The sequence below is a fragment of the Anoplophora glabripennis genome, unplaced genomic scaffold (assembly GCF_000390285.2).
Source record: "Anoplophora glabripennis isolate ALB-LARVAE unplaced genomic scaffold, Agla_2.0 scaffold209, whole genome shotgun sequence".
Classification (NCBI taxonomy): Eukaryota; Metazoa; Arthropoda; class Insecta; order Coleoptera; family Cerambycidae; genus Anoplophora; species Anoplophora glabripennis.
In genome coordinates, this window is record NW_019416332.1 from 195,292 (window position 1) to 214,021 (window position 18,730).

Genomic DNA, 18,730 nt, shown 5'->3' on the forward strand with positions numbered 1-18,730 from the left:
AGATACATTACAAGAGATTTCAGAAATTTTGTAATCTTCGTATGTTTTTTCCTTAGCGGATTGCCCTTCGGAACACACCAATCACACTATATAGGTTTCTGTGGCATCCTTTGGAAATTGAGGTAGGGGGGGGGGCGTTGTATAACGACTACATCGACGAAATTCGTTAGCTGATTACACAGATTACAGCGAGGATTACAGATAAGATTACATAGATTACAGATAGATTACATAGATTACAGATAAGATTGCATACATTACAGATAAGATTACGTAGATTACAGATAAAATTTCATAGATAAATATTAAAACGTCTTAATTACACGGAGATTGCAAAGATTTCAGAAACAATTACATAAGATTCCAGGGCAAACGTACGAAGATTACATCAGCGGATCGCCCCTCGATTTAGGTATAGTATATAGTACCAGCAAGTTAACAAAATAATAACTCTTTCTCATAAGGAAAGCGATTGTAAAAAATAATTACCAGTTACCTAAGTTTTCCGCGGTTAATCGTCTCGGACGATCGGTAAGTATCCAAAAACGAAAATGATCGTTCAACATTTATTGAGGTCACAGGCGTATTTTTAAAATAGTCGAAGTTTTTAATATATGCTATTTTTACAAAAAGTGGCGAAGCATTAACCACTTCACGTTTTTGTAATTCCACTATGTACCTATCATTGTACAATAACATGTACATGTTTGAATGTTTACCTCTGATCTGAAGTTTCGCCTCTATCAATTTATTCGATACGTATCTAGCGGCACCCTAATGCCTGCCCTGTCTAGGTTTTTTGCTGAGGTTTACAATATTTTTCCTTGATAAAGATTTTGAGAAAACAAAAGATACTTTTCGAAACATTTGCACGTAGCTGTTCCTCAGAAAAATTAATTTAATTTTTTTACTGCAATCATTAAGGCCAGGCGAGAATTTGTAGTATTTCTAATATAACAAATTAAACCTTACCTTTTTGCTAATTGCAACGATATTAAGTATCTTTTAGAGCTATATCAAAAAGTCAGTGACTATTCAGATATAGTCTTTTGAATGTAGTACCTTCGAGTATGAGTTCTTACAACAAAAAGGTGGAACACTGATTTTCGCTACAATAAAATAAATGCTGCAAATGCTACCTACATTGAGAAAAAATGACGATGGAGAAACATATTGTTGAAAGGTTAATAATTTAGTATTAATGACAAGAAATATAAAATATAGGAGAATAAGTGGGAATAAGATAAAATACGAGGGAATACATCTAAAATACTGTAAACAATTATTTATGTAACACGTACGATGCTCACATGAGCTCACTCCCGCTATCTACATCTTCTATTAAGTATTTATTTCTAGGCAATTATGAAAATGAGTATTTTAGTGAACAAATTTGTGCTAGTGGTGCAGTATCTATACTATACGGCACTTGTTCACTTTTGACAACCATGTGGCAATATCTGAAGCCGATTTTACCCATATTTTGCCCATATAATGATAATATGTAATATATATCGTTATTTAATTTAGTTTGTGTGCTGTTTTATTTATATAAGTATATCATACAGTGATTTTAGCTATTTATTGAGTATTAATATAATTTCTCGAGTAATTTCTATTGCAGTAACTTCAGATTATAAATTTTTTGTAACCGAGTGTTGAAAATAAATGATTAAAATTATAATCCACTTTTTTAAATTTAAAATTAATTCTTGATATTCCAGAAAGTGTCTCATCAATCCACCAGGGTGTTTCATATATTCTAAATTATACAGGGTGATTCACAACTTATCCAAAAAAATTTGGGAATAGATGCGGCATGAGAAATGGAGTCGATATTGTAAAAAAATTTTTTGTAAAATCCTTATAGTTTCCGAGAAAAAAATTATTAAAGTTGTTTTGCTTTCAACCATTACATAGCTGGACAACTGTAGTCTCTAGCGTCATTCGTAATACGCATGGAGAGCCACGTGGCCTCAGCGACTCAGAACACTGAAACCCGATGTTTACAAGAGTTTTTTAATAGTTAGTGTCAAAAATGGCTTGCGTGTATAACAACTTGGAGTTGATGGATATCGTTTTAATTTATTGTGAAGCAAGAATACATTTTTATTATGGTGAAGCATTTGTGTTATGATGAAACAGGACAGCATTTGTGTTAGTTAATAGAAACTGAGTAAGACGGACCCAAATGTGTTTACACGTCGGTGGACAAAATTTTGAACAGTTGTTGTAACATCAGGTATGTCAAATTATTTTATTATTTAAAACCACAAATGAATTTGAACAAAATCAGTTGAGTTAGCTGATATAAAATAGGTGCTATACAATTCTATTTATTCCTTTCCTTGCGAAATTCTTTTAAGATTTTGCCCGTTTTTATCACTGTCACCGTGACGGTCGTATTGCGCCAGGTCAGGTTTTACAGTGGACCAGTTTCCAGTGCCGTGCAGAAGTGTATTTTTAAATAATTTTTGAATTGCCCTTTTTGATTTTTTCTTTACAAAATTGTATTTGTAAGAGGCCCCTGTACATCCAGATTTTTTTTTGGATAAATTCTGAATCACGCTGTATATATTTTCCCTATTCTTGTTAATGTCCACCCTGTTACTTATCTTAAATATTTATGAATTTTTTTGCAGCGCTATATTTCCTGCTTCTAATTTTCTCCTCTCTGCTTTTTCCACCGTTCTCATTTCGTTACTGTACAAGCCGTGTTCTTTCGTGTGTTCCATACGTTTAAGTTAAAAAGTCTCCTTCCTATTTTCAAATTTTTTTTTTCGAGAATAACAGGCAGTTATTTCTTTTTAGTAAAAAATAGCTTGCTTGTGTCGTATTTCTTGTTTATGCTTTTATCCTCCTTCCGATGTAGCTTTTCAAATAGAAAGAATATATATATCTATATAGGTCTTTTATAAAAATATGGGTTTGCAAAACAAATGTTTTGAGTTAGAATTTGAATTTTTAATTTCGATTTTCAAATTACATTTAACGTAATAATATGTTCTTTATTAACGTAATTTTTAGATTCCTATCTATTACACATATATCTCGTATACCCATCTATCTATCTAGATGTTAAGAAATAAAAGACAAACCTTATTTTCTTTGAATTTTACACATATTCTTTTGTCAAAAAGAAACTTTAATCAAACTATACGGGCTTTAATAATAGCAATGATCAATGTTTATAACAATTATGTCTGTTTAATAAAACAAATGGATTTTGTTTTTTAAGTCGCGATTCTTTGTTCTTATTTTTTTTATTTCTAATTTAAATGCCTTTAAATTTTTTGTATATTTTACAGATTCTGTAAGTATATTTTCATAAAATATACTTACAGAAGTAAGTATGTAGGTAGTCGGAAATAAGTAGGTATGAAGAAAAACAGTTTTATATTCTGCTAGGTCAACGTTTCGATTTATTTTAAATATCCTTCAGGGATAATAGACAAAATGGTTAACAAAGAAAACGGACGGTGCACAAATGCAACTGGTCAGGCTAAAAAAATTGCCTATTTAGTAAATAATATTAGCAAGGGAAAATATTTTAAAGCATCAAGTGTTTAAGGCGAGATCATTCAGTTTCGGTAGTAATTGTTTTGTCTTATCAGCCCCGAGGAAGATTTAAAATAAATCGAAAAGTTAGTCTAGTCAGAAAATAAAACTGTTATTTCTTTAAGTACTTATTACTTCCGACTACCTATAATTTGTTCGAATTTTAAGGGCACTTAATTATTTTACCCTCGATTTTACCGAATATATTCTAATTTGGAATTGGTAAAGATAGAGAATTTAAATATGATTTACTTAATAAAGTTATTTAATTTAATTCCATAATGCTAGAACCGAGGCTAGAACTATTTTATATTAAAACGTGAAAAATCCAAAGGAAAAATAAAAGTCTTTTTTAAAGTCTAACTAAATTTCTGACAATATATTTTAAAATTTGTATCATTATTGTTTGAGTTTACATTGCCACTATAACTCATTCAAAAGAAAAATCCGATAAAATTTACTAAAAATATATTTTTTGAGTAACATAATGATTTCCTTAACTTTAATTTTTTGAATCTGTAGGTAATATTTTTATTCTGAATAAATTTAGAGTTGTTTTAAAAAATCGGGTCACTTTAGGTGTCATTAGCAAATTTTCATCTTCTTTCTCTTTTTTGTCCCTACTAATTGGAGTCCTCTCCGAGTTTTGTCCATCTACCATCTTATAAATCGTATAATGATAAAGAATACGTAATATCACGAAGTATCACGATATACTTAGTTACATCAAAATGAGTTAAATTAAGTAAACGTATGATGTAAAAAATGTTCTTTATAACGGAATCAAGCTTGAAAAATTGTTGGTCATACAGAAAATATACCTAAACATTTTTTTAAATACATAAATAAATAAAAAATAACGTATTTCACTATGACCAGTATCGTTGCTTATTTTGGACACCTGGTACCGCATTAATGTTTTTGTAGGTTCTCGATACTCGGTATAAATAAATACCCTTTAACTTAATCGAAGTTAAGTTTTCAAGTAGCACATTAAGAAAAGCAGTCGTATAAAAGTTGCACTACTCCTGAAATATCCTGAAAAAAAAAAAACAGAAAACTTGGCATTTCTTCCATATCTTTTTTATTATTGAAAGCAGAGTAATGGAAATCGAGACGTATACGTAGTATAATATTTTCCAGGCCTCCTAGATTTTTGTTTTCATAGTCAACTTTCGATTTTCTTATGGACACCATACTGAATTTTTGAACCACCATATGAAGCATTAAATTTCGAGTTCAACGATGTATAATACTGGAATACTGGGTGAATGATAATGATAATGATCAAACACAAAGAAGAATTTGAACAAATTATATACAGCGTGGTAAAAAAGTTCTGCATAAAATTCATATTTTCGTTAAACAATTTTTTTTTCGAAAAACGGTGAGACCCGTTGATTTTTATTTGCTCCAGGGCACCTTGTTATGTGGAATTTTTTTTTTCGATAATCCACTTACGGCAGCGATGACATAATTTTTTTTTTTAAATGACAACGCATATTTTTTTCGTTCGAAATTAATGACAGTGATAATTATCTAAACAACGATGTGAAAATTTCGATGTCTTACATAACAATTTTTTTTAGAAAAATGCACCTTAAGTTCTTATAAGTGATAATTGTCTATTTATACTATTAATGGCTCCGAAAAGGACAAAGTTGACAAAATTACATTTCAAACGAGTAAAATTACCCTAATGTTTGTGTAAGTCTAGCGAAATTGTTCGAATTGCCAACCCTGTACCATTTGGCATTGTCCTAAGCGTGTGTAAACGCCGTCTACACTTCGTTCAAACATTCCCGGGTCGATTTTGATTTACGTTTACTGGCCGGTGGATCGGGCGACGCGGAACAATCGAGTGGCCTCCGCATTCGCCTGATTTAACACCTCTAGACTTTTTTTTGTGGGGCTATTTGAAATCGCGTGTGTACACAAACAGACCAGGTGATTTAGAAGAACTTAAAAACCGTATTCGTTTTGAAATCGATCCGAGAACCTTGTATATTGAATAATAATTAAGTGCTGGGTTTATATAAGTTTCAGCGCGTCTGGTGGGTGGGTCCGTAAATTGTTCTTTTTGGGTTGACCTCTTCATTTTAATTATTTAAAAAATATATTTGTCTTTTCTATCATTTCTGAGTAACACGGGTAATAAATAATGAAAAAAATGCGTGTTTTAATAATAAATATTGCCTAGCAGAAGATAAGGATTTATTACGTTTTCAGAATATTTTAATGTACAAATTTCAGTCAGAGGTTTCCCCGTCGGTTTCTAGTGAAAATCAAAATTTTTATTTATAATTTTAGACAGTGGCATTGCAACATTAGCAATAACAAATCTGGGATACTGGCAACTTTAACGTTTAACAAAACAAAATTTACAGCAATATTCCACTACATATGGTCAACCACCACTTGACAAAGTTTTGGAGAAATACCAAACACCAATTTTTGTATAACTTCTCTACATTTTGCAAAATGTCTATAACAGGTCTGATGTAAAATTCTATACGATAAATTTAAAGCAGGTATCATATTTATTTATTTAATTAATTTTTGGTATGATGAATTTGAGGAAATCCGTAATTGTCGAGAACATAATTATTATTTCTTCCAGATAGCACCACATGTATTCCATTCAAAATTGCCGCTCTCACACAGAGCGAGAAGATGAAATTTGTCAAGCAAAATGTTTTACGTGATTTACAAAAGTACATGCAAATTTAGTTAGTTTTTAGTTTTATCTTTAGTATCTAATATATTTTCGTCTTAAACACGAAAATTGCACTTTCGACTTAAAAGAGAAAAAGAATCTCTTTTGTATCGACTGAAAAGAAATATATTTCTTTTAGTAAGTACATACTTGTAAAACTTGGGACTCATTACTGCGTGTATTCAGTAACGCTTCGAATAACATTCTGTTGTCTACCTGTAAAATTTAAACGATTTATTTAAATATATATGTTTTTATATAAATGTACTTAAATCGAGTTGTGGTTTCAGACATATACGTAAAAAACAATTAAATCTCGAATTAAATGTTTAGTGTTGGAGATAAAATTAAACTTATTTTTACTGATGCCCTCTATGTGCGCAGTTGTTTCAAATCCTTTAACTTTCTGATTATCATAGGTACCTATACCTATTTGGTTTGAGAGTTTCCACAATAATGTTATATGGTCTCGTTTAAAGTCAAGACTGCCATGAAAATTTCTAAAACTTTGGTCTTTGCCATTTTTTTCTTGTAGACAAAAGTATCACGGGGATATGTTATGTAAATAACTCTGTACCTAAAATTTGTTTGCGTTCATTTTTTCTTAGTGTGAAATTTTTCTTTAGGCATAACTATATACCTTCATAAACTTGACTGATTCTTTTAGGGCAGGGGTTTACTTAAATATTTTTTTTCATCGGTGCTGTAGATATTAGAAAATCAATAAGATCAATATAGTATATTTAATAAATATTCAATTAATCTGCTGTAGAAAAAATAAAACAAATAATTATTTTCTTATCTATATAAATACGAGCGTGAATTAATGGAGATTCATAAATGTTAAACCAATACTACAATAGTATAATCCATAGTAGTTGGCGACTGTCTACAGACTGTTTATTAATTAGTTTAAGTTTGAAGGCATTAAGTTCCTACGAAGTTGGTTTGGCATACCCACTTAACTTTCTATTTTATAAGTAGGTATTTTATTTTATGCATAGGTTGATGTTGTAATTTATGTAAGTATGTACTTACCAATTTAAAGGCTGTGTAATAATGGCTCTTAATTATTTCTCAAATCAGTATTTACAGACTTAAAAACAATTTTGTGGCTAAGCTATGCAATTAAAATACACTTTTTTAATATTGAAAATATATGTTTAGGTATGTAGCTATAGCACTTAATTAGATATCCATAGCCTCTAAATGTTTAAGAGAATATTAAAACATGTATATTTTCATTTTAATATACAAATAAGTAGTAATAACATGTATTTAAGTATTAGTCTGTATCATAAATATTTTATCAATGGAAAGTAAACAAACAAATAATAATTCTAACCTCACTTTATAAGCATAGGTTAAAGTCCTTTAAGTTCAAGTACTCGGTTAGTTAATAAGTATTATAAAACGTAAATAACATTAAAATTACTTCTTACAAATAAGACAAAAGTGAGTAAATTCACTCACCTATTTTGTTGATAAGGTCAATACATTGAGAAATGTGTGGAAACTGTAATATCTTTCTCCACTTTTTACTTTTTCCCTTATTACTATCGGAACCACCTGAAACGCACAAAGACTATAGTAACCTTAACCTTAACGCCATCGTACTCGACTCACCCTCTCTCGCTTTTAGATAAACTGTATTTGCAACTATATTTTCTAATTCCATGAGTTCCAGCTTGAAAGTTTTGGTTACCCGGCGATTCGGGCCGAGGGCGACCCGTTTCCATTAATTACAGATAATAAATTTGATCTGAAGGGGTGTCCGATGCACTTGCACTGCTCGGTCACTGCCAATAGTTCAATGGTTGTTCCGCACCCTCACTGTGATAAACATCAACGAGACGCTGCACTTGCTCTACAATATTTCACCGTTTGGACACCATCCACATTCGCTTTGTCGATGTGTATTTATGGGGTGTGTCTAACCCTACACTTTCCACCCTACTGGTGTAAGCAAACCACTACTTTCTCTGCAGATTTCACACAACCGATCGGCACAGCACACGCGTTTTCGTTGCTTCTATGCGCCACAGACTGGGCGACGAATGACAGGGAAAGCGGGAATTAGAAAGAGATGAACAGTGCTACTTCACATGAATGCTCGTAACGTAAAATGTGTTCAGCGGCGTAACAAGCAAGATAAAAGCCATCATTATTTATTATTTTTTATGAACGAATTTCTCTCTTTCTAAAGTAAGACACTAAGAAATATTTATAATACATTGTGGTTATGCAAATTTAATTAAACTGATCTTAGATTCTAGTTTTGTTTCGAATTTAGTTAATAGAAAACTTTTTTAAATTATTAATTTAGTTTAGAACTATTAAATGGTTTATGATTTAGAAAGTCTAATTTTGAAATACTAATGTTTATATATAAGAAAGCTATTATGTACAGGGTGAGTCAGATTTAATATCAAACTCTAGATTACCTATTTGATAGTACTTTTGAAAATAAATAAGGTTCCGCATGAAAACATTTTTACAAAAATGGCCCCTCTTCCAGCTACAAGATGATGAAAATTAAAAGAAAATCTACACTTCTATAATATTTTCTCCAACTAAAACAAATTAGCTAATATATTTAAAACTGTTTTTTTATGGTTAAAATGACTTAAAAATGATTAGAATAAAAAATTATTAGGATACAAAATTTTGCTTGTATTTTAATGAAAAATATTACTTAGTAGATTTTGTTTTCGAAACTTTACCAACAATTATTTTGTATTTCGAAGAGAGAAATGTTCATATGAAAAACCCTACCTATTTTAAATCTGCCCCGCCTTTTTTATTTTTAGAATTATTTTATTTATCATTGTATTTACATATAGATATATACGAGTACACCTATATAGATTACGTGCATCATAAACATGGCTTAACCATTTTATTTTTACCTACGACCACTACTGTAAATACTGAAAAACACACCGTCTGCGATCAATGTAAGATTCCAATTACGCACGTTAAAAAAATCGCACAGTTTTCCTAGCAACCGCCTAGCAACGGTCAATACAATACTGTTTGTATTGACCGTTGCTAGGCGGTTGCTAGGAAAACTGTACGATTTTTTTACCGAACTGTGCGATTTTTTTACCGTGCGTAAAATAGGAATCGTACATTGATCGCAGACGGTGTGTTTTTAAGTATTTACAGTAGTGGTCGTAGGTAAAGTATAGTACGTAATACGCGGCGTCGTGCGTAACTTTTCCATTCGTGTGTAAAATGCTTTTTACAACACTTATTACGTAATATACTATTACATTTTATATTAGTCTTTTTAAAGAACCTATTTAATTATATATTTTTTTACATGTAGTATCTTTTTCAATTAGAATGAATGTTATTACACACAATAAACTAAAAAGACAAAAATAGATTCAAAATATAAATATGAAACATAGCTTTATAATGTAATATCTAAATATCTGGACTTAAAATTTATAATCAGCAAAGATAAAAATAAGATTATTTTTTTTAGCTAATTATAATTAAATAAAACGTAAATTAGTAACATAATTGACTATTATATCATTTTAGGCAAGTATTTACAGTAACAATGGCAGATGATATAATAAATAATTTCTTAAAATATATTTGAATTATTATTTTTATTAAATTTGCGATATTCAGAAGAATTCGTACTATTTTATATTTCACCTTTTGTTTTGTCTTTAAAAATAACGGCTGCAGGTGGGGTATAAAATTTAAAGAAACATTGAAACTCAAATAACTTTTTGGTGTAAATTTGTAATTTATGATACCGTTTGTTCAAAAGCGGCAAGTTACAACTAAAAGTAATTTGAGTTTCAAATCAACTCCATTTTATAGAAAATTTGCGTTAGAATGGAGGAAAGTCTGTTATTTGTGCATTGATTCATATTTAGATAAATTGTATAATAAAATCTATAAAAATGTATTGCTGGTTGCCGATTTGCTATAGAGCCCTCTTAACTAAGAACTTAAAAAAGGTGTAAATGGATGAATATAAAATTATTCCAAATAATTAACATGAAATTAATTATAAAGAAATTTGACATTTTTTATGTGTAGGTATTTTATACTTTCTTATAATTTATAAATAATGTTTACCAATAAGAAAACTAATCAAAAAATAGGGCAGCAATTTTAAATTTATGGTTGAGGTTTCAAAATTCTGATTGAGTTATATGTTTACGATTTTTTGAATATCGGTAAGGAATACTGGATGTAGATTGCAGAATACGGAGTATTAATAAAATTGAAAATGTAATTAAAACATATTTTTATTATAAAATTTTGTACTTATCTAAAAATAGGTTCCTTATTTAAAAACTAGAGTAATTCTAAAACATCTTATTTGTATTGTAAATAATTAAATACAATGTCAGTGTACATTTCATATACAATATAAAGATAAATCGAAGTAATAATACTATTAGCAAGTTTAAACAATAGATATATCAACATTTCTGAGGCTTAAGTACCACCTGTAATAACAACGGCTTTGTAAACACAATTATTTTGTAACATTAGAGCGGGCCACAAATAGGCCCTAATAGAATCACTGGCTCTGTCCGAAGAATGATGACGTTGATGTTTCTCTGGTTGCATCTTCACAGGCGTTTGAAAATCTGAAAGATGAATAATATTTAGTTTTTTATCAATCAATAAATGTTTTTTAATAAATAATAATTCTAATATATCTCTAGACAAAATTTTGTACATATAATCATGTATGAGAAGAAATCGGCTTTAGTAATTAAGGATTTGGTTGCTGATGATGTTAGGTGCATATTTAATATAGAAACAGGAAGCCAGCCACATATAATATAATTGCTTGGTCGTTAATTATTATTATATATGGTTCTCCATTCTAATTTACGTTTGCTTATAAGTACTGATTTGCATTTTTAGTATAACTTTTGACGTGAATGGTAAAAGAATGTGAGAGGGTCGATTTTTTTTAAATACATATTTTTATTACATATTAGTTCTTGTATTTGTAGGTTACTTTAAAAATATTGAGTTAATTTTAGAAAACCGAGTATCGGTTTCTGTTTCACAATTCTACAAATATTAGAAATGATTATTTCCTTTGATACCAAAAGTCACTCCATCCATAGATAATTTAGTCAATAATAAATAAAGATATAGAATAAAAATAAAAAGCAAACTAGCCGAACAGTAGGTACTACTAAATGAAAAAATATGTAGATATATAACAGCTGGATAAGTTTCATTTGAGCCCTGAAATGCTCAAAACAAAATTACTAAAATGAGGCAGAAATGTAGACAATTTGGGTTCTTTTCCCTACTCCACTATTTTGCCCACTAAGCATCCTACCGTGAGGACTTAAATGAGTTTGGTTTGACATATAGTACATATTCTAAATAATGTTCCAAAATGTCAAATAAACTATTTCTTATTCTTGTTTTTAAAAGCTATAACATCGCTTAGGACAAAGACTTCAGACAATACATATTAATTAATTTATTTCTGTATTTGAAGGATTGCTCTTTCAAGTGGCCTTCTTTTAGAAAATCAGTTACTAGAATATCTACAGAAATTAAATGTATACAAAACTCAAAATAAATGAAATATATTATACAGGATGCAATTTTAAGTAGCGGTTAATTTTGTTAGGGTAATAGTACGCGTTGCCCAGAATACACTCTGAAATAATTATTTTTCGCATCTCCGTTCTTCTATGATTCATATTGGTAGGTCTCACTTATACATGACGCGCGCACAGGTTTAAAGGAAAAAAGTGTTTCGTAACAGTCCATTACTACTTATTGTTAGTCAGCTAGTTCATTTATTTGTGCCGCACGTGCAGGTCCTATCTGTTTTGTGTCTCATTGTGACTTGTGTAGTGTATTTATGCATAAGAAAAGAATTTCCACGAATCCGAGATAAATCACATATAAGGAAAATATTTCAGAAGATGAGAAGGTATTTCATTAAAATTTGTTTGTTAGCCGCCCCTGACTTGATAATACTAGCTCGTATATGATGGTACGCGCAGAGCAGGGTTTTTAGACTCACTGAAATGCAAATTCCACCTTAAGTGGAAGGTCTAGCTGGTCATATTGTACATAGTTGTTTTTAAATATTTTGACCGCGAACGTTTGTTCGCAGAATATACGGTCGTTTTAACCGTTTTAGTAGGGTGTAGCCGCTTTGTTTTTTTTTGCCCGTTTTCACTCTGCTTAAATGGAAAGTCTAGCTAACCATATCGTAGTTGTTTTAACTACCTTGCCCGCAAACCTTTTGTTTGCCAAATATTTGGGGCAGTATACGTTCGTTTTGACCGTCTTAATAGGGCGTAGCCGCTTGGTTTTTTGCCCGCATTCCATGTGACATGTAGAGAGTGGTTTTCACTCCGCTTAAATGGAAAGTCTATAGCTAGCTATATCGTAATTGTTTGAACTACCTTGCCCGCAAACTTTTTGTTTGTCAAATATTTGGGGCAGTATTCGGTCGTTTTGACCGTTTTAATAGGGCGTAACCGCTTGTTTTTTGCCAGGATTCCATGTGACATGTCGAGAGTGGTTTTCATTCCGCTTAAATGGAAAGTCTATAGCTAGCTATATCGTAGTTGTTTGAACTACATTGCCGGCAAACTTTTTGTTTGTCAAATATTTGGGGCAGTATTCGGTCGTTTTGACCGTTTTAATAGGGCGTAACCGCTTGTTTTTTGCCAGTATTCCATGTGACATGTCGAGAGTGGTTTTCACTCCGCTTAAATGGAAAGTCTATAGCTAGCTATTTCGTAGTTATTTTAACTACTTTGCCCTCAAACTTTTTGTTTGCTAAAGATTTGGAGCAGTATACGGTCGTTCAGCTAGCCAAATTGCAGCTGTTTTAACTAGCTTGACCACGGACAATTTGTTTGCAGAATATTTTGGGGCACTATGCGATCGATTTAATCCGACTAAATATGGTGTAGTCGTATTGACATTTTGTCCGCATTTCATGAAACATGTGAAGTGTGGTTTTCACTCTTTTTACATGCAAAGTCTATCTAAGTATTTAGTAGTTATTTTAACCACGCCACCCATAACTTGTTTTAGACATTTGGGCGTAATTGTACTGCTATTTTTACCCTCTGCATACCATGGTATACAAGCAAAGTGGATTTTTCGTTCTAAAGGCTTCCTGTTATAACTTTGCCTTGCTTACATAGCAAAATTTAAATAATCTGCTTAAAGCTAAATTTTTTCAGAAGCAGTGATTGTACTGTGTTCCAAAACAATAATTGTACTTATTGTACAAATATAATGCAATTTTCTTTTTTTTTTGAGATAGATCGGAGTTATGTTAACCCTTTCTTTACTCTTACGGAGTCTTACTCAAAATAATGAGTTAGTATATTATACTTGTTCTCACCACGCCTTTTTAATTTAAATAAGAATTAGAAATTTACATCTTTTTACAGATGAGAGTGAATTAGGGGGAGGGACGGAAATTGTGAGCAGTATGGATAATAAGAGCGATGTGAAGAAGAGTTTACTGGTAACAGGAGCCTTTGATTAGATAAAATTAAATTATTGAAAATAGAGTACATGAAATCTAAAAAGGAGTGCATTGTTTTGTCACTCAATAGGTACTATTCTACAATCAAACTTAATGCGAATTATACACGCAGTTTTGCTAACAACGCATTATATATTTTATTAATAGGTATGACACTATCATCAGACATGATGCAAAAGTTATTATAGAAAACTTAATTGAGCAACTCCTCTCTGTCTCTCTATAAGTATAAAAAAGACCGATTAAGTTTTTTTTTATACCTACTGTTTCATTTATGACAGTAGGTATATGAAAAGATGGCAATTGAGAAGAAGACAAAATTGAGTGATAATAAGGGAACTTTCAATGAAGTATTAGGAAGCAATTACGTAACGAAACCTTAAATTAAGTATTATATTAGAAGAAGAGTAGTGTGAATAAAAATGTTAATAATTTTATAACTACAACCAGAGTTACAACCTAAGAAGCGTAGGTACGAAAGTTATAAAAGTTAAAAAATATACACTGTAAGAAACATTTGACCTATTTTCACTCAATTTCACTCAATAATTTATCAATTTCTGTCCACCCGATTGAGTGAAGTTTTCCTCTATTAGTATAAGTATCTACTCTCTACACATTTTTGATATTTGAATTGATAGTTTCACTCATAAAATTTTAGTTATAGATACAACTTCAAAAATTCAAATATTGTCAAACATGTGTAAAATTATCAAAATGCCTAATATTGACTGAAAATGTACTCAATAATTTCACTCAATGGATTTCACTCAGACTGATTTGTTTAGTGTATATCTATTAGGTATATGCCCTTATATATAAATATATAATTCACCAAGTATGGAATTTTGTTGATTGTGGTCAAACAAATAAAAAAATTTGCATCTTTTAAGATGAAATACATGCCATTTGAAGGTATAATACAAAAATTATATTAGTCCAAGCAATATCGAAATAATTGTATCTAAAAACTTCATCAACGACAGACAAAATGAAAAGGATGTTTAGGAAGTTTAGAAAATAAGTTCAGACATTTAATTTGCTTCCTTTGGCTGAAAATTAATGTCTTAATCTAATTTGCCATGGACATATTAAACCAATAATTAGTAAAATGAATATAGCAAAAACTGGCAACTCCATCTTACTTGGAAGAGATATTGAATTAGTAGCGCATATACCAATGCCATTCAGAGACAAAGTTGTAAAAAACGGCTTCCTTTAAGAACGTTTATTCAACATACTGTAACTTTAGTTATGGGGTATGAATTAAAGAAAAATTTGGCTTTCACAAATCAAAGCAATAATTGATATCAGACTTATATAACAAGTATACATCAAATATCACGAAATAGATAACTACATTTAAATTTTTCTTATAGCTATTATATTAGTGGACTATCCATTGACTTGAATTTGAATTGAAGTCCAAAATAATATACAACATAATCTAAAATTTTGGTCATACTAATAGTTACTGATCTTTCTGAAACAAAATATCAAGACGAAATTGAAAACGTTTCAAATAGCTACAGTTCTTTTATTTCCCAATGCTTCATATTGCTTTCCTTTTTTCTGTAATATATTTATATAGAAAGGGGTTAAATGTTGCACTCTCTTTATGTCAGGAGTACCTGAGCATGCGCAGTCACTATCATTAAGAAAAAAACGGTGCTGCAATTTGCTTCCCTCAGGTCTTGTGGCGCATTGTGCATGCTGTTAGTAGAAAAGCTATGGTTAGTACAGACTAATAGCTATAATCTTTCTGATGTCCTGAGGTGATAAAAATTCTATCCCCAGGGATTTGTGATTTATCACCATTAAGCATTCATAGTATCAATGTACATTAATGTATATATAATCCTCGTGTCTGAATAATCTGTACTTTACGCCAGTCCTCAGCCAAAACCTAAAAAGCTACAAGTACCTCCACATTACCAAATTGGTAAAGGAGCGACGATTTCTAATGTTCCGTAAACAAAAAAAAAAAAAACAAAAAAAATAATGTATACACGTGTAAATATATTTGTTTTTCTTTATGAATTACTTTGGGTTACTTCTCCCATTTGGAGACCACACTAAGGTCATTATGCTTGCTACCAAATATAAATATAGGATTGGTGTACTTACATAAAATAATTTAAAACATTATTATACTTTGTTTGAAAATTTTTCTTAGAAGTATGAACAGCGAGACTCTCATTCCGCCGTTAATAATTACTAAGAGTATCCTATAAATTAAGGTTATTACGAAAACCTACAGCAAAGTATTCCGTGACTTGAAATCCTAACCTGGTTCTCTTCTTTTGTGAAAAATATGTTTTTCGAAAATGCTACCATTTTGTAAAAAGGTATAAAACATAAACCGTTTCACTTCACTTTTGCATAAGCAGATGGAGTATAAACAATATAACAGTTTCAAATCAAAATGATGGATGTGGTATATGGTGTATGGTATACAGTATTTGATATAATAATTTCTAATATGTAATGTTTGATAAATAATAAATAATATATGGTGAATAATAAAGGAAAACTGAAAAAAAAGTTTGTTTTAAAAACAAATTTACATCAAATATGAAAACAGTAAGCAGAAGAAGCCACTAATTCTTCTGATTGTCATAATTTGATAAAATATAAGTACTTCTTATTTTGCTCGAGAAACTTATCATGAAACTATAAAATAGCGCATAATTTTGAAACTTAACTTTTTTGACTGCACTTAATCGCGCTAATTGTTTATTCTAAACATCTACCAACATGAATCATAGAAGAACGGAGGTGCGAAAAATAATTGTAAGATTCGATAGATTTACCTGTAAGGAAGATCAATTTCAATTATTTGAGCATCGCAGTTCTTCTATGATAGGGCCCACGCGCCACTCTTTTTTTACCCACAGCGCGATTGGTTCGGTCACAAAATGAACTGGCTGACTAGTGGCTATCAATAAGTACGAGAACACTTTTTTCCTTTAAACCTGTGCGCGCGTCATGTATACCTAAGTGAGACCTAACAACATGAATCATAGAAGAACTACGATGGTCAAATAATTGCGATTGATCTTCCTTACAGGTAAGTCGATCGAATCTTACAATTATTTCTTCTTAATCAAATAAGCAATCGGATAGCAATAGAGGAATGAGGTGGAAGATGGGCAAAAAACAAACGTTAATTCCGCTGATCGTGAATAGCGGAATACCACATCACTTTATTTTATTACATTTACTTTAACTTTCACTTTATCAGTTTACGAGGAGGTGTTTGCAATACGTTAGGTAATGCTGCGACTTTGAAACTGTGCGTGAAACATGTTTTTATTAGAATCGAAAAAGAATTTGTTGTACCTGTACATATTGTGTTTTATTAGGTTTTATTTTATAGTAATAGGTACTTAATTAAAATATTATTTAATATAAAACATTTTTTTTTGTTGCATAGGTGTATGATGTACGTACGTATTTTAATATTTAGTGACGGTGCGGTGTGTCGTGTCTTCAATGTTTTTCTGTGTTATGTTATGAAATAATGTACATATACGAATCAAGAAAAATGAGATTTGACAACTATGCAGGCCGTAGCTCGCGCTTCCATCTGGCACATGCCGTTGTTTGAGATTATACTACCCTTTCCAGTGGCGGAGTATGAAAAATTACAAAAAAAAAAAGATTATAAAGAAATAATTTTCACAATAGAATTTGAGAACACAACATCATGAAATGCGTTTCTGAAGGTCAAAGATAGCCTTGGTGGAAATATGACTCCCGTGTATACTTGTATTAATTAACATGTAGTTAATTTTATTTTTTTAGATTTGCATAATGATTTCAGTCACGGGTCAGTTAGTTACAGGTGTGTGTTTTTTGTTCATCAGTACTTTGCATACATTATTATTTATTTTTATATTTTAGATAATTGAAATTATTATTAATAAATTACTTATCAGTTTTATTTATTCATGTGTGGCCTCTTCTTCTCTCAGTCTTACCCTATGCTACGTTCCTTTAAAAAAATGAATATCTTTAGGTGGAACATCAGAAATAGTCCATGGTCCATCTTTTCAACTCAAACACAAAACTGTCATTTAAGCTTTTAAAAATCCGTAACACATAAAGGAGCAGTATTGGAAATGTGGAATATAAAAATCTGTTGGTTATTTTTTTTTATAATTCTTAGATTTTCTAGTTCAATAACTATTGTAAATCTGTCATTTAGCCTTTTGAGGTGCTACAATGGGAAACCTTAATTTTCGTTTTGATACCATCATTCTTTTTTCTCTAAATACATACTCATTTTTTTTACTTTATATATATTTGAATATTGTTAACTACAGAGCCTTCATAAATGATTACAATCAGTAATTCGTTTGGAACAGTAATTTTATTACCTATGTGACAATTAAATTTCGTTAAAATTAAAAATTATTAAAACGATATCAATATTTCATTAAAACACAACATTCTGTTTCACCGGCTGTTTTGGTGTAATTTTTTACGAGATTCTATTCAACCAATCAGTGATCGCATTGTCTCGACATCACGGTTTGTCATTCTTTATTGTAAACGAATCATTAATATTGGTGACGCCAAGATTTAGGAAATTTTATTACCAGTATCGGCCCTGCAATGTTGGTTGCCTAAGTTCGAGGGTCACGTGGCATGCAAAGATTTATGAAGGCTCTGTGTTAGGTTTATTATCACTGTTAACTTATTTTACTCATTTAGAACAGTTTTCCTGTTTAATTTATTTCTATTTTGATTACCCTATGATTTACATATTTTATGCATTACGAAAAAATTACAGGTTGTTATTAATTATCAAATTAATTGATAATAATGTTAATTTAACTGACTTAGATATATTTCGAAAGTGCACTTTTTGATATTAACACAAACAGAATTGAAGGTTGTATTATTATTATTATTATTAT

General features: G+C 30.5%; 2 protein-coding genes across 2 annotated transcripts in view; both read right to left on the bottom strand.

Moving 5' to 3' along the window:
* Positions 1-8,312, bottom strand: part of LOC108906035 (G protein-coupled receptor kinase 2) — a 168,926-nt gene extending 160,614 nt beyond the window's left edge. The window contains exons 1-2 of the mRNA XM_018709177.2: positions 7,901-8,312; positions 7,748-7,843 (exon numbers count right to left, since the gene is read on the bottom strand). Coding sequence (XP_018564693.1) covers positions 7,748-7,843; positions 7,901-7,952 — 148 coding nt within the window. The 5' untranslated portion in view covers positions 7,953-8,312. The remainder of the gene's footprint in view (positions 1-7,747; positions 7,844-7,900) is intronic.
* Positions 8,313-10,743: 2,431 nt separating this feature from the next.
* The window catches only part of LOC108906032, a 171,207-nt gene continuing 163,220 nt past the window's right edge, over positions 10,744-18,730 (bottom strand). The window contains exon 7 of the mRNA XM_018709174.1: positions 10,744-10,899. Within this exon, the coding sequence (XP_018564690.1) occupies positions 10,745-10,899 (155 nt within the window). The 3' untranslated portion in view covers position 10,744. The remainder of the gene's footprint in view (positions 10,900-18,730) is intronic.